The 14,687-nt window shown below is 32.1% G+C and overlaps 1 protein-coding gene and 1 pseudogene across 4 annotated transcripts; one reads left to right on the top strand and one right to left on the bottom strand.

Moving 5' to 3' along the window:
• Window positions 1-4,682: 4,682 nt before the first annotated feature.
• On the bottom strand, window positions 4,683-7,227 carry LOC140821698 (protein ROOT PRIMORDIUM DEFECTIVE 1-like; annotated as a pseudogene).
• Window positions 7,228-7,299: 72 nt separating this feature from the next.
• LOC140821697 (nibrin homolog) lies at window positions 7,300-13,478 on the top strand. Of its 4 annotated transcripts, none has more exons than XM_073182253.1 (14): window positions 7,301-7,438; window positions 7,887-7,940; window positions 8,333-8,597; window positions 8,727-8,812; window positions 9,626-9,756; window positions 9,842-9,888; window positions 9,997-10,105; window positions 10,763-10,846; window positions 11,212-11,377; window positions 11,799-12,310; window positions 12,671-12,732; window positions 12,822-12,924; window positions 12,995-13,053; window positions 13,369-13,478. In XM_073182253.1, the coding sequence occupies exons 1-13, from the start codon at window positions 7,402-7,404 to the stop codon at window positions 13,046-13,048; spliced, it is 1,710 nt and encodes a 569-aa protein (XP_073038354.1). In that variant the 5' UTR covers window positions 7,301-7,401; the 3' UTR covers window positions 13,049-13,053; window positions 13,369-13,478. The 4 variants fall into 4 exon arrangements, with proteins under 4 accessions (XP_073038356.1, XP_073038354.1, XP_073038355.1 ...); XM_073182254.1 differs by lacking the exon at window positions 13,369-13,478 and adding an exon at window positions 13,226-13,312; XM_073182252.1 differs by lacking the exon at window positions 13,369-13,478 and having other exon boundaries at window positions 12,995-13,312.
• The last annotated feature ends 1,209 nt before the right edge of the window (window positions 13,479-14,687 follow it).

The raw sequence follows: 14,687 nt of genomic DNA, 5'->3' as shown, positions 1-14,687 counted from the left end.
TAATATTATTTTCAAAATTTCTTATTTTACAATTTTCTATTAAAAAAATAAAAACACTATGATCCTCATGTGTTTAATGAGTTCAAAAAAATAAATACCTCAATTAAATACATAATCAATACATTACAAATCCATTATCCCAAATTTGTCCCTAAATTTTATATATTTTTTCCACCAATGCCCATGCAATTAATACAAACAATGCATAGTTTTTGGGCAATGTAGTAAAATCACAATAAAAAAACTTTGCCCATCATCCACACTTTTATAGGTACTAGGTAAAGACACGTGCGACGCACGTGAAAATACATTTCTATTATCAATAATTGTTGTTAAAGAAATGAGATCGGAAGAGATTAATTTACAAAAAAATTATATATTAATGATTTTATGCTATATTAGTCGATAGAAAATGAGTAATGCTAAATGTGCAACCAAATTTGTATAATAATTCTTACAATTCAAAAAAATCAATACAGAAATTTCATTTATAAAAATCTCATGATAAATTAAATATAAAATCACATTAGATAATAACAAAATCTCGCGATATAATTGTTATAAATATCGCAGTACGATATATTGGTTGTACCTTTAGCATTATCCATAGGAAATTCAATGTAATATAATTTGTACTACATGTATTATAAAATGAGTGCAAAAGATATTTGTTTAAAATTTTATGTGTTATAAATCTAAGGTTATTCTTGAATGGATGGATTTCAATAAATTCAAATGTTTTTTTGTTATTTAGAAAAGTAACATCATAAACTTCAAATCCACTCATTTCATTGTTTATATAGTATTAATTCATGTTAATTATGATATTTCTCAAGTCCATCCAATAATAATGTTAATTATTTGAAATTTATTCTACTTTATATAAATAATAATATGTAAATAAGTAATGTGTATATTCAAGATTTGATATATTGTTTCATTGTTAACAAGAAAATTATAATTCTAATCCATAAATTTGAAATCAATTTATCCAAGTGCAATCTAAATAAATTAATAATTGTTGAAAAACATAGTAGTAATAAATATTATAATTTTGTATAAATTAGACATTGGAGAAAATATAATATAAAATTGATATCACAATAGTTCTTAAAATTAAATTTGAGAGAAGAAAAAAAGATAATACATATCGTTGACCACTTATTTTACCACGTGTTATTGATTTATGAAAAATAAAAATATAATATAGATAATATATTCTAAACCTTAAATTAAATTATTGCGTCAAATGTTTTCTTATTTCATATTTTCAATTTATATTGCTTTCATGATTTTTTGTTGTCATCAGTTTTTCTTCTCTGTGAAAAACAATATTCTCGCCATCTTCATTAGCAAATCTTATGAGAAGAAATGTATATTCTTTTCTAGTTGATTCCTCTACAAATCTCCACACAAATTAAGTGTTTTGTAAAAAAAAAAAAAGTTTGTTTCATCAAGCAAATAAAACCAAAGAATTTTGTTATTTCAGTATTCTACAAATTATATTTATTTTTTGTAAATATTTTAACTTAATCTACAAGCAAATAAAATCAAGGAATTTTGGTTATTCTATCTTCTAGACAACTGACAAAATACGATTTAATTAATATTTTATTATATTTATAAAAAAATGTTCAACTCTTAATGATATAACATATTTATGCAATATGTTATTTAAATACAAAAATTCAAAATTACGATAACATATATTTTTTTATATTTATTACTATATTATTGGAAGTATTAAATTTGTATATATTAAATTTTTCTAAGAAACTTCTTGCATATATAACTCATTCAAAAGATTATAGATTTACAAAATAAAACAAATCATATTCAATTCAATATTTTGTGAAAAATACATGTTCACTTCATCTACAAGCAAATAAAAACAAATAAATTTGACCTTTCTTATTTTCAATCATAACTCATAATGAGAAATATTGAGCAATAATGAAGAATTTTTGTAAAGATTTATTCATAATAATTTTAAAAATTTACCTTAAAAGATATGTCATTTCAAATTACATAAATCTATAATTGCTTTACTTATATCCATTCTTCATAAAAATACATCTTCGTCAATTGCAAGATCATCAAATAAGTAATTGTTATAGTTTATGATCTTTACAAAGACGAAAAATAGTTAAAATTAGTAAAACTGTATGTATTCAATCATATATTGTTAAATTTTAATAATAAAATAAGGCTTTGAAAAATATTAGTTGGATTTTTTTTAAAGAAAAATAGATAGAATAATTAATACTCACGAAATATTTATAAGGTCATCTTCCTTCTATATCCAATAATGCTTTGTATCATTTTTGTAAAATGTAATTAACCGTCGAACATTCTTCATAACACCAACCCACATGATTTAATTATTTGGCTTCATTATTTTAATTCGTCGTTTTAAATTAATTATTCTCAGTTAATACAAAATAGAGGATATTTAATATCATGTCCTTACACAAATAAAACAAAAGAATTTTGGTATTTCAATATTGTACAAACTAATTTTTTTGGGAAAAATATTATTTTGGCTTCATTTAGAAACAAATAAAACCAATGATTTTTTGTATTTCAATATTCTCAAATTAATATTTTGCGGAAAAAAATATGTTCAATTCATCTACAAGAAAACAAAAACCAAAGAATTTTTGAGTTTCCATCTTCTTGGCAACTTGATCCTTGCCTAGTATACGTAGATTGATAATCTTGACATCATCATAATAATTGATTTTACAAAAACATCCTCACCAAATCAAAGATAAACTTCTTGCATATATAAAATCATTCAAAAGATTATAAATCTACAAAATAAAATAAATCACATTCAAACAAATATTTTTGTGAAAAACATTTGTTCACTTCATCTACAAGTAAATAAAAACCAAAAAACTTTGACTTTGTCTATGGAGAAGCAATGAGTATTGCTAATGAATAAATTTTATAGAAAATTTATTTATTATAATTTTAAAAATTTAGATTTTTCAATATATATCTCTTATAAAAATAACATTCGTTAATTGCAAGAATTTCTCATAAAATAATTGTTATAGTTTCTAGCCTTTAAAAAGAGGAAAATATAGTTAAAATTGTAGGACCGAACGCTTACCTCTTTACCAAAAGCTATAGCTAGTAGTAATGGTGGAACTCAAATCTTTTAAACCGCACAGCAGCTCAAGCACCACGGTTCGATCGCTCTACCAAGCAGGGACAATTATTGTACCCAACAATCTCCCTCCCAATAATTGCACTCCTTGCAATCAATGAGAATCGAACTCGTGACCTTGGCTCTGATACCAAATTGTAGGACCGAACGCTTGCCGCTTTACCAAAAGCTATAGCTAGTAGTAATTGTGCAACTCAAATCTTTTAAACCAGACAGCAGCTCAAGTACCATGGTTCAATCGCTCTACCAAGTAGGGACAATTATTGCACCCAACAAAAATTAATACAAATATATTATTCAATCTTATATCGTTGAATTTTCATAATAAACCAACGCTTTGAACAATATTAGTTAACTTTCTTTTTCATAAAGAAATATAGATAAAATAAATATCAATGAAATATTTATTAGGATTATATCTGATAATTCTTGTATAATTTTGTAAATGTAATTAAATATCGAACTTTCTTCATGACACTAACCTTGTTAAAACAAAAACAAAATTAGTTTAATTATTTGGCTTCATTAGTTTAATTCTTCATTTAAAAAAAATTAATCTTAATGAACATAAAATAAAAGATATTTAACATCATATCGTTATACAAATTAAGTTTTTGTGGAAAAAATATTCACTTTATTTACAAAAAAATAAAACAAAAGACTTTTGTAATTTTAATCTTCTAAAAAATAACTTTTAGTGAAAAAATTCTTTCACACTTTATCTATAAATAAATAAATAAAACTAATATACTTTTGTATTTCATTCTTTTCAAATTAATATTTTTTTATGAAAAAAGTTTGTTCAACTCATCTATAAGAAAATAAAAATAAAAGAATTTTAAAGTTTCAGCTTTTTTGGCAACTTGATCATTATCTAGCATAAATGTAGTTTGCCAATTTTGTCCTTATCATGATAACTGATTTGACAAAAACATCCTCACTAAATTTTTCCTGTATGTACAAACTAAGGACAAAGTTGACAATACACAATAGAAAACTTTGACCTTGATTCACACTTTTATAATATGTATAGGTATATAGATTAAGTGTAATGTAAATTTTATCCAGTGCTTTTTCGTGAACGAAAATGGCTGTATGCTAGATTTGCTCATTTTCATTCTACTTCTGTTTACGTGATAGTTTTCTTTTTTGACTATAAGAAGTATTTTCAATTTTTCGCGCACGTTCTCTAATTAACTTTTTAAGAAAAAAATATTTTTTGTATTTGAAAAATAGTTGTCACATCTTCATTTTTAAGATCCATGCAATAATCATGTATTTAATATTTTGCAATAATTCAACACATATTTTAGTAAAACATTAGGTTTTGTTTTTGCGTTTAGTTGTATTGATTCCAATATTTCTTTTGTATCCACAATTTCCCCTGGCGATTTCACTGTATACCAACATTCAAAAAGTTCCATTTTATACATATCCAGATTGAACTAAAAGATCTTACTCTCCGGTTTACGCACATCTCACCACCACCACCACCACCACCACCATGACGCACACACACACAAATATTTGTAAGGCACCATTGGTGCATGCTTCTTTTTATTATTAATAACTTCCTCTGATCAATATTAATGTGATGCAGAGAGTTAAAAAGCTGCAGCAATGGAGATGAGCAAAGTAAAGCAAAGAGCAGTTTTAGAATCGGAAATCTTAGAAACTCAATACACAAACAAGTTTCACTACCTCAAAATGGACCTCGTAGCTTTAATCTCAGATTTTTATTCTAAATCTATGCTCCCTATTTTAACTTCTCCATCCGCTGGTTCGCTCTCCCCACCACTACTTGTAATCTCTCTTTCTCCTCCTCCCTGGAATTATTTGATAATATGAATTGATTTTCTTCGTTTTCTTTAGAGTCGTCTTTGGAGAGCTGCAGAAAGAACAAGAGATTATCAGATAATGATTATGAGATTAACAATTATGTCTGCAGGAAAAGGAGAAGCAAGGCTGATGGAGTTCTCATGAGAGAACACTGCACAAGAATGTCTCAGGAAGATTCAAAATTTCAAAATCAGTTTATGATTCAAACAAAAGATAAAATGGTTTGCATAAGATCTTGGCAACAATTATCCAAAATGTGGTGCTCAAGGGATCCAGTGTCCTAAACTGTGTGAACCACCAACTTTAAGTAACTCAAATATTGAAACGAAGTGTGGAAACATCGAATGCTGCACGGTGGTAAGTGATCACACGTTACAATCAAATCAAATCAAGTAAAGAGATCTCTCTTTGCTTCTCATGATTAATGAAGTTAGTTTCTTGATTTTGGGATCTCAACAATGTGAGCAACTAATTGAAAACATGGCTACTGCTATTTCAGATCTGTTGAACAAAGGTGACTCAAAGTACCATTTGGTTCCTCTCGAAATGGCCATGCATTATCCTTTTTTTGTACAAAGAAAACTTGAATAATACAACCATTAAAGTACACCAAGTAACACAATTTAATATTTGAGTTCAGAAATACTTTATCAGTACATTCTCAAGGACCTCCATACATAGCTCTCTCACATGAATCGTCCATAGACTTCAATTCCTTACTTAGAAGACTAACGTGATCAGGAAAGGGAAATGAGTAGATAATTAGTTACCTCTTGCTTCAACTGCTGAGTAGACATATATGTTTAAGCAACTGCTGAAATCAAAACCTGCAAGAAACACAAGACATGTTTTCTCAGATTGATAACTCGTGCATTCCCCGTTTCTTGCTAACTTCAGCACACAATTTTGCTCTCTGGATAATGTTTCGCACATAATTCGGCTTCTATATAAGAGAACCAATTTTCTTGCTAAGTTCACTCCATTTTATCGCCGTGAATCATTTGTTCATTTCTTCTACACCATCCCCTTCTCAAAATTCCACACTGTTTGACTCGTGGCCATCTTCATTCCATCTACGGCAGCCCCGAGATCAAGAAGTTTCCTTCGAATATCATAAACGGGGTTTGTCTCAATCAGGCATCCCCTCTCATAAGCCTCCCTCAAGAACACCGAGTGCCTTTTACCATTGGTCGATAGACAGAAAATCCCGGGATGGTCAAGGAACAACTCCCTCGTATTCAAATCAATTCCAAACCACTTCCTAAAATGGCTGAGCTGCTCCACTTCCACCAGCTTCTCCAAAGTCAATTCCCACAGTCCTCCTTTCCACTTTCATCGGCCTACTATCAGCAACCCTCTTCCGCATTTCTTTGACACCCATTTCCTCACAAGGACCGATATCAGGCAACCTCTGCCATTCCTCAACTTTGTCCTTAAAATGCTTCTTCAATCGCATCCCTGGCGGAAACCCATGATTGAAACTGTACTTTAACTCAGTCCTATCTAGACGACAGTCCTCTTTACAGCACTCCACAAGCCTCCAATTCTCTACAGCAGGAACTAGACATTCATCAAGCACTTTATGTTCGTTAAGTGTCAAGACGGGTCTTCGTCTCATTAGCATCTTGAAGCGAAAAAGGTTAGTATTCTAAAGTCATCGGGGAGACCTAGTTCTCTCCAGACCTTAAAAATCGCTCGAAGCAGCAGCATTTTGGTCACTGACATGGACATAAGCTTCACCAACCGGTGACAGCAAGCGGCATAGATTTATCAATGGAATCAGATTCTAGACAAACGAGGTGGAACGCAGCAGGCGTGACAGTGCAGAAAGACTGGAGCTTTGTGGGGTGATTGAAAATGCGGAAGATGCGGGATATCTTCGGAGGAAAGCTACAGGGCCGCGGTTGAGATGGAGGGCTTGGGAGAGACGGAGGAGAAAGTCAAGGGAGACGAAAGGTGGGTCGGGTAGAGATTGAGGAGAGAATGAAGTCTCGTATGGAGACTACTTTGAGCAGATTCTTGTAATCGTCCGTGAGCTTCTCGATGGTGGGGTCTGGGTGCCTCGAGGCTACATACTGCATTGAGGTGGTTTTGGCGCGGTAGAGGAGGAGGAAATTGGCGGCGGCGGTTTTCTTGCCGAGTGTTCTGATGATTTGAGTGGCCATTTTTTGGCCGATTGTTGATATACGCACACTGTTTAACCATATATACATAATTAAATATTTCAGGACAATAAATAATAATTTCTAAGGAAATGATTTAAATAAAATTAAAGTTACAATCCTATTATTTCATCATATCGAAATTTTGCAGTCTCAGACTCGGACCGGAGCAACGCAGTCTTCGGGGTCATTCCTGATTAAAAGCTTTTTACATCGTTGATTACCATGGTTTGGGGCCTCTTTCCCGTCGACCCATTATCAGGTATCCCATTCCCACATAATGCCTTTAACTCAGCATCATATGTTTTTGCTTGAGGAATTTTGTCGAACACTTCGCCTTCGTTGAGTAAAAACAAGATGCCAACTTTATCTCGCGTACATCAAGTATGTCTCCTGGAAAGGAAGAAATTAAGCAATCGCAAGTAAACGCTTTATTACGAGAGATTTAAAGAGCAGTTGAAGTGGTTATGGTTGTAGCTTCGTAGTTTTGTATTTTGTTAGTTAAATGTTTGTTTCTTAAAGCGAATTTCAGAATTTCAGTTTTAGCAATGAAAATAATTTCATAAACAATTTACTTTCTATCGAAAAACCAAGTATTTATTTGAGAAAAATAGAAAATAATATTTCTCTTTCCCACCATATAGTTAGTTATTTATTTTTTGTCGAAGGGCAGAATTCTAATGATACTTCGACCTTACGGAATTTGGCAGGTGAAAATCTGTATCATATTTTCAGTAAAGGAACATACAAAGTGGGTCGAAAAGGTACATGGCATTATGATTTTGGAAAGATTATATTTTGTTAGGCCCTTGAACGAGTACTTTGATTTCCCAATTCAGAATCCAAGAAACATTGATTCATTGCAGTTCACGATGTCCCCAATCAAACATCAACTTTTAGTTATGAAAATGATTCTGGGGTCAAGAACACCATGACGTTTTTTTCTGAGTTCATCTACTGAATTTTGTAGGAAGATGGTTGAGTTTTATTGAAGCTCATTAAGAATTGTGGATTATGTATTTATGTGCAAGTCAAAGACAGACTAGAGGGAAAAAACAGCTAAAAAGATTGTCAAATTTCAGTCTAATTTTGTCTACAAGTTAATGTCTCATGAGCATCTGCAGTTATACTTAATACTCATGAAACTATTTTGTAGGATGTGATATAATCATTGACAAAGATAAAGGAGTTTCAAGGATCCATGCAGAAATTATCATTGATGAAATGATCTGCATGGATCATTTAGAGAAGAAAGCTTCAAAGCTTTCCTCCAAAGTTCGGATAAGAGACTGCTCCAAGTATGGAACATTTATTAATAAGAATCTGGATTTTAAGGAAAATGTTCACGAATTTCCCAATAAAGAAGTATTGCTGAAGAATGGGGACCTGGTTTCGTTTGGAACTGGCAGTGCTACCTACAGGTCCCAAGTTTTTCCAGATTTCATCATTTCCACATTGATCTATCTGTAGTTAATTATTTAATTTACACTGCTTGGTCTAAATTTTATGAAAGTGGCGTAACAATGTTGTTTGTTGTTGGTCATATGCAGGTTTTCTTTTGTTCCCCTCGTATTTTTCAAGTGCTCATCCAAACCTTCAGAGATGAAACAGTTGGAAGAAAAGATATCATCGATTGGTCAGTGAGTTACTGTGAAGACCATATGTTGCACCTAAATCAGCATCATTTAGCTGTCTGGGGTTATATTTGAATATTAAATTTCATGGAGGCTAAATGTGATTTTGTGAGGAAATCTTGGATAGACAAAGAGTATTTGTATTCCAGGAAATGAACAAATGTTTGATAAGGGACTAAAATATAATTGCACTTGAAGGGGGTGGTTCGGCTACAGGTTTCGTCATTCAATTACAAGGGGAGGAATGTGATTGGAGAACTTATCGACTTTTTCAGTTTACTCCACACATTGAGAAAGAGCATCAATAATCGCTGACCATATGGAACATTTTTGACTTACTGATTTTACCAGTTTCATTTTTGTCCTTGTATAATTATCATTTAAAACATGACTAGTTATTTTGCACCATTGCCATGGTAAACCACCACATTAAGGCTGTGCTTGGTTAGAAAGATTTTATTTGATAAAGGATTTGGAAGAATGAATTTAAAATGAATACAATAATTTGGGGACATAATTGTCTAGTTAAAAGTAATTCAAAATTTAAATTAAAGGATTTAAAAGCTGTGGATTTTTAAATTATCCTAATCATTTGAGTGATTTATAAATCTAAATCCACTAAATCCTCTTATCCGAATGCAGCCTAGGAGAATAATGTAATCATATCCAATTGTTTCACTGTCTTAATCATCATCTAAACCATCGTGCTAACCCAAATCAAGTAATTGAGGTATTCTTCGTGAGTTGTCTCTTCTCTCTGTCTCTTCTATGATGTTAATATTTTGAAGTTTATGATTAATAAATTCTTCATGTAGGTGCGTGTATGAGTCAAAACTGGACTTCTCAATGCACCCATATGGTAGTCGATGACTTTATCCCTGTCACACATCAGATTATTGATGCTGTAGTGGCTAAAAAAAGCATAATCCAATTTAGTTGGATAGAGGTACAGTCACATCCTTCCTAGAGTTGATGTGTGTCATTTGCATTTCAAAATTAATATCTTCTAATTGATGAGCTTTTGGGTTCAGTTGATTGCAGGAAAAACTATTTGCACCGAAATACCCAGCTCCCTCTCGTAAGCATGTCATTGAGTTTCATTCCTTGTGGGACTCTTGACAATAAGCATACTGTAGTTGAAGATACTTTTATGGAACCTAACACATCCCTGGCCTAAATTTATCAGGTACTCTCCAAGTTTGATGTTAGAAGGGATACACGTCAAAGTTACGGACCCTCGATCTCGAGAACAATGTTTGAGAAGATACACTTTTCTGCTGGAATCTTTACAGAAGGTGGCTGCTCTGGCACTTCACAATAGTTTTTTTCAAGTAGCAGTTGGTTTCCATTTTCTTTTATATTCCATCTATTGAAAGAAAGCGGCAACACATTCATATTATCATGTGAAGAAGTGTGCATTTGACTAAGTACAATAGGAGTTACCGAGTGAAAGGCAGTATATATACATATGGACATTTATATGCATAGTGGTAAGTGATATTCTAGTACATCTCTCCACACGATGAAGTCAAAATTTGTTTCATGTCGATTGTCGAGTATTTGTTGTCCTTTCCTTTGACACAGAATACAAGGGCCGGGGAGTCTTTTCTTAAAACGTCTAACTTCTTTTTATTAACATTCTGGGACTTGTTTTATGATTTTGAATGTGAAATTCATTTCAAATATACCGTGTCAATGTGTTTGTGGAGGTGCAAGTTCATATCATCATATTTTTAGTTTTAGAATTTTCTCATACTTCTCATGGAAGGACAAGCCCAACTGGCTTTTTACGTTTACATGACCACCACCATATATAGCAGAGTTGACAGCTGTTATTAATATTTCACCAAAGTGTCTTTTCTTTATTCTTTACCCGTCTCAGCTTCAAATATTTATGTTAATTTTGTGCTCAACACTTCATTTCCTTCCTTTATTTTCTGTATTTTTTGAAGTATAAATTCAAGGAAAAGCTGCAGTTATTATTGGATGTGGGTGGTGCAGAAGTAGTCCTCGTCGAAACTTTAGATGATATCAAGGTATTCATCATTGTTTTCTCTTTCTTCTTTATCGCTCGTCAGTAAACCATGTTAAGTAGGAGTAATTCGATTCGTTTTTCTCACAGATCCCTTGTCTGTGCTGAATTAAGAAAGTGATCTAATATTCTACAAAATTACCTCCTGTTTTTTGAAATCCTGCTCTCTTGGTTTGCATCAGTTATTGAACAGTGGAAGGTGAAGTAGTCACCAACACGTCAATTTTGTTTGTGGAACTCCATTATTTTCTTTGAGAACCATAAGTACTAGTTCAGAGAAGTATTCTTTGTCTGTAAGTGGGTTGTATCGTTCTATAAAGGTTAGTTGAATTTCCTACTCATTTACTTAAGTGGATGTGTTCTTTGCAGAGCTTAGGAGAAAAAACTGGCCACTTGGTGTGTGTATTGCCGACTGGATCAACAAACACCAGGAGTTTTCACAACTTTAGTTCTGTGACTAGCGTGAAAGAGTTGGAACTGATTTCAGCTGTTTTTTCTGGGCATCTCGACCCTTCTATGATTATATCAGCTCCTGGTAAGTATTTTGCGCTACTAAAATGCTAATATTTTCTTATAATAGGATGAACCTGTTTTGCCGTTTTGGAGCTTGGTTGTGCAACGGTTTACAATGGGGCTGTGCACTTAAATTAGGTTGTTTACGGAACAATGTCTAATGAATGATTATCAAGGATTGGAGAACTGCGATCTTAATATAATCATAATGTAGGATATTTTCCTGTTCTTAGAGTCTCAGAGTACTGCAGCCCTACCCAGCCTGTACCAAAAGATACATCCACATTTAAGCCTGTTTTGTGTTCTGTTTCAGCTTCAATGCTTCACTTTCTCGATAATGTCTTTAGCTTTGTGGAACTTGACCTTACTCGACTTCCAGCTGCTTTGTCTTAGCTGCTTTTGAGTTCAACAATTAATTTTCTCGTATAATTGTATTTATGCAGTGGTTGTCACATCTTCATGCTCCACAGATGAGACAGTTGTGGCAGATTCTGATGTAGACATGGAAACTGTTACATCTATCCGCAAATCCACTGTAGTTGATTTGATAGGGTCTGCTGATAATTCAAGCAAAGAAAAGATAACAATCCACAAGGTGGAATTGGCTGAAAGTGATTGCCAAGCTGGACCTGCTGTTCATGCCGTAGAATCTTTTGGGCGTAACAGTGGTCAGAATACGGTTGTGGTCAAATCCATTGACCATGAAAGCCAAGGATTTATACCTCCCACTCGTGATCCTGATCATCCTGATAGTTCTTGCTCTAATCCTGCCAAGTCCAATACCGTTGCTGCCACCTTCTCAAGGGATAGAAAAGATGGTGATGCTTTGAGAATGGCTAAGACTGAGAATCTTGATATTATATTTAGCCAAGATCTAATTGCTAGAGAGTATACACCACTATCTCATCATTCTTCAACTGATGGTGTTGCGATAAACTTCAAACGCTTCAGGAAGGTATTGGAAACAAGTCTTAAGTTTATAATACACTTTAGATTGATGTTTGATCTTTGTTGTTTCTGTTAATCCAAATTATTTTTGGAAGTTCCCATACCCTAACGCATCTCTTTTATTTCTTCTTTTCCCAACTTCGCTCCCCATATTATTTTTAGGTGCATTTCTGCACATTGGTGCACACAAAAACTTAATAGTACTTGATCTCTTGAACTGCAATTCAATATGTATGTCGAAAATGTGGGTTTCTTTTTCATATATGGGTTGCCTGAATTGAATATGTTTTGGCTAATGTTTCTTCCTATATATTTTAAATTCTTGGTGTTTTTTTTTTATTTTGGATCATTGTGGCCTGAACTTTAGATGGATGTTCCATCGGGTAACAGCTTCAACAACCTCGTTCCATTTGCAAAGTATCCATATCAGTATGCTTCATTTCCCTGCTTCCGTTCTGCTTCTCTACTCCTTTCTTAAGTATCCATATCAGTATGCTAAGAGATTAATTTTTTTTTAGCGAGGCCGACTATGGGAATGAGGATGTGGCAGAATCTATAAAATCGGAGAAAAAGCGCAAACAGATGGAAACTATTGCTGAGGACTTATTTAACTATGAAAAGGTGTGTGGATTACATAAAACATCATAAAATTTTACATGTGGAATTTTTTTACCATCGTTGATATGTGCAGGGTAGAAAACGTGGCACAGCTGCTGCACTTCGTGGAGTTTTTGCTCGTAATTAATTGAGGTATTATAGCTAGACCCTGAATGTGTAAATGTGGTAGATATTTGTTCATGTGTTGGAGATCTTTTCATTGTTGTGCTCATGTAAAAGAGTCTATTCTCAGAAATGTTGAAAATCTCGTCATATTTTCTGCTTGTTTTGAAGATAGTTAATGAGGCTTAGCTTTTGTGAACAGAACAATGATGAGATTACGATTGTCGAACATTTTGTATTTGGGCAGTCTGCTATTGTTAAATACGGGACGCCGTGAATTCTCAGTTGATCTTGCTTACTTTATGCAAGCTTTTAGCATACTCGTTGTTTGTATGACATGTGTAGTGCAAGTTAATTTTTTGAAGACTTTTGCTGGCAAAGGAAGGAACTATGGCTCCTTTGTATGAAACAATTTCTGTAAATTTGGACTTTTGAGAGGCAGATTTTAATCTGAAATTAGAAAAATCGTTGCTTTTTTCCTGCTCAAAATTCCCAGTTAGAACTTTTGTAAAAATTTCTTAAATCTAAAGTGATAGCTTTATCTTTTCCACGTAAGCAATTGACTTGGGCTTTTCTTTTCCGATTGTGCTACTCTAACTCGTAAATATGGTGTTTACATGTATGCTCCTATCTATCTAGTAATTTATATATTAATCTTGATTTGAGAAATTTGATTTTGCTCACGTGATTTCCTTTTTTTTTTTAGTTTCTTTACCTCGACTTATTAAAATAAATTTATTTTTGTACGTCGGTTTTAAAAATATTGATTAATTATCTTTGTGTATCTATATTTTTAAACATGATGAGTGTGTTGTATAGATTATTTATTGTATATACGCTTCTTATTTCCCAAATTTCTTGTTATTCGATGCTCAAACAGTAGGTGCACTAAAACAATGGATGAGTAAAGAAGCAAAGAATATGCGAATTTGTTATGTATAATAATATATATGTTTGACAATGGAAATGAAACTTCTTACACTTGCATTAAAAAAAGGAGTTTTTATTTCTATAATAATAACAATGACTTATTCAAGGGGATGACTATGAATTCTAATATACAAAAAAAAAAAAAAAAAAGATGGCGACTCTTCACCCACCCGAGAATGGTTAAAAGTCAAGATAATCATTACATATGATATGATGAATTTATCTATAAATATATTTAACATTTAAGTATATCTCTTATATGACGATTTTACGAATTTTTATCTAGAAGATGAGTTAATTTTATCGATATTTAAAATAAAAAATAATACTCTTAACATAAAAATAATATTTTTTCATAGATGATCCAACAAAAAGATTTGTCTCATAAAATATGGTATGTGAGACTGTTTTACAAAAAAAATTTGCCTTAATGATTGTTGACATCTTCAATCAAATTGATTACACAATATTTACATCCCCAATTCTTAACAGAGAATCCAAATAACTTTAGTTTAAGTGGGTGTAATTCTAGCGCATGAACGAGAAATATAGTTTCGAAAAATGTTATTTTATTTATTCAAAAAAAGTCGAAATTTCCCTATTAATATTTTTGTCTTGCCTGACTGTAAAGGTCTTTTAGGGGGGAAATAATATCTAAATGATTAAATTATGTAAAAATTTATCTCATAACTCATACCGGAAGATATAAAAATAAAGTTTAAAAACCAACATTT

Source organism: Primulina eburnea, unplaced genomic scaffold, assembly GCF_022965805.1.
Source record: "Primulina eburnea isolate SZY01 unplaced genomic scaffold, ASM2296580v1 ctg739_ERROPOS11973397, whole genome shotgun sequence".
Classification (NCBI taxonomy): domain Eukaryota; kingdom Viridiplantae; phylum Streptophyta; class Magnoliopsida; order Lamiales; family Gesneriaceae; genus Primulina; species Primulina eburnea.
Note: the sequence above shows the minus strand (reverse complement) of the source record. Positions and strands in the feature narration are given on the sequence as shown.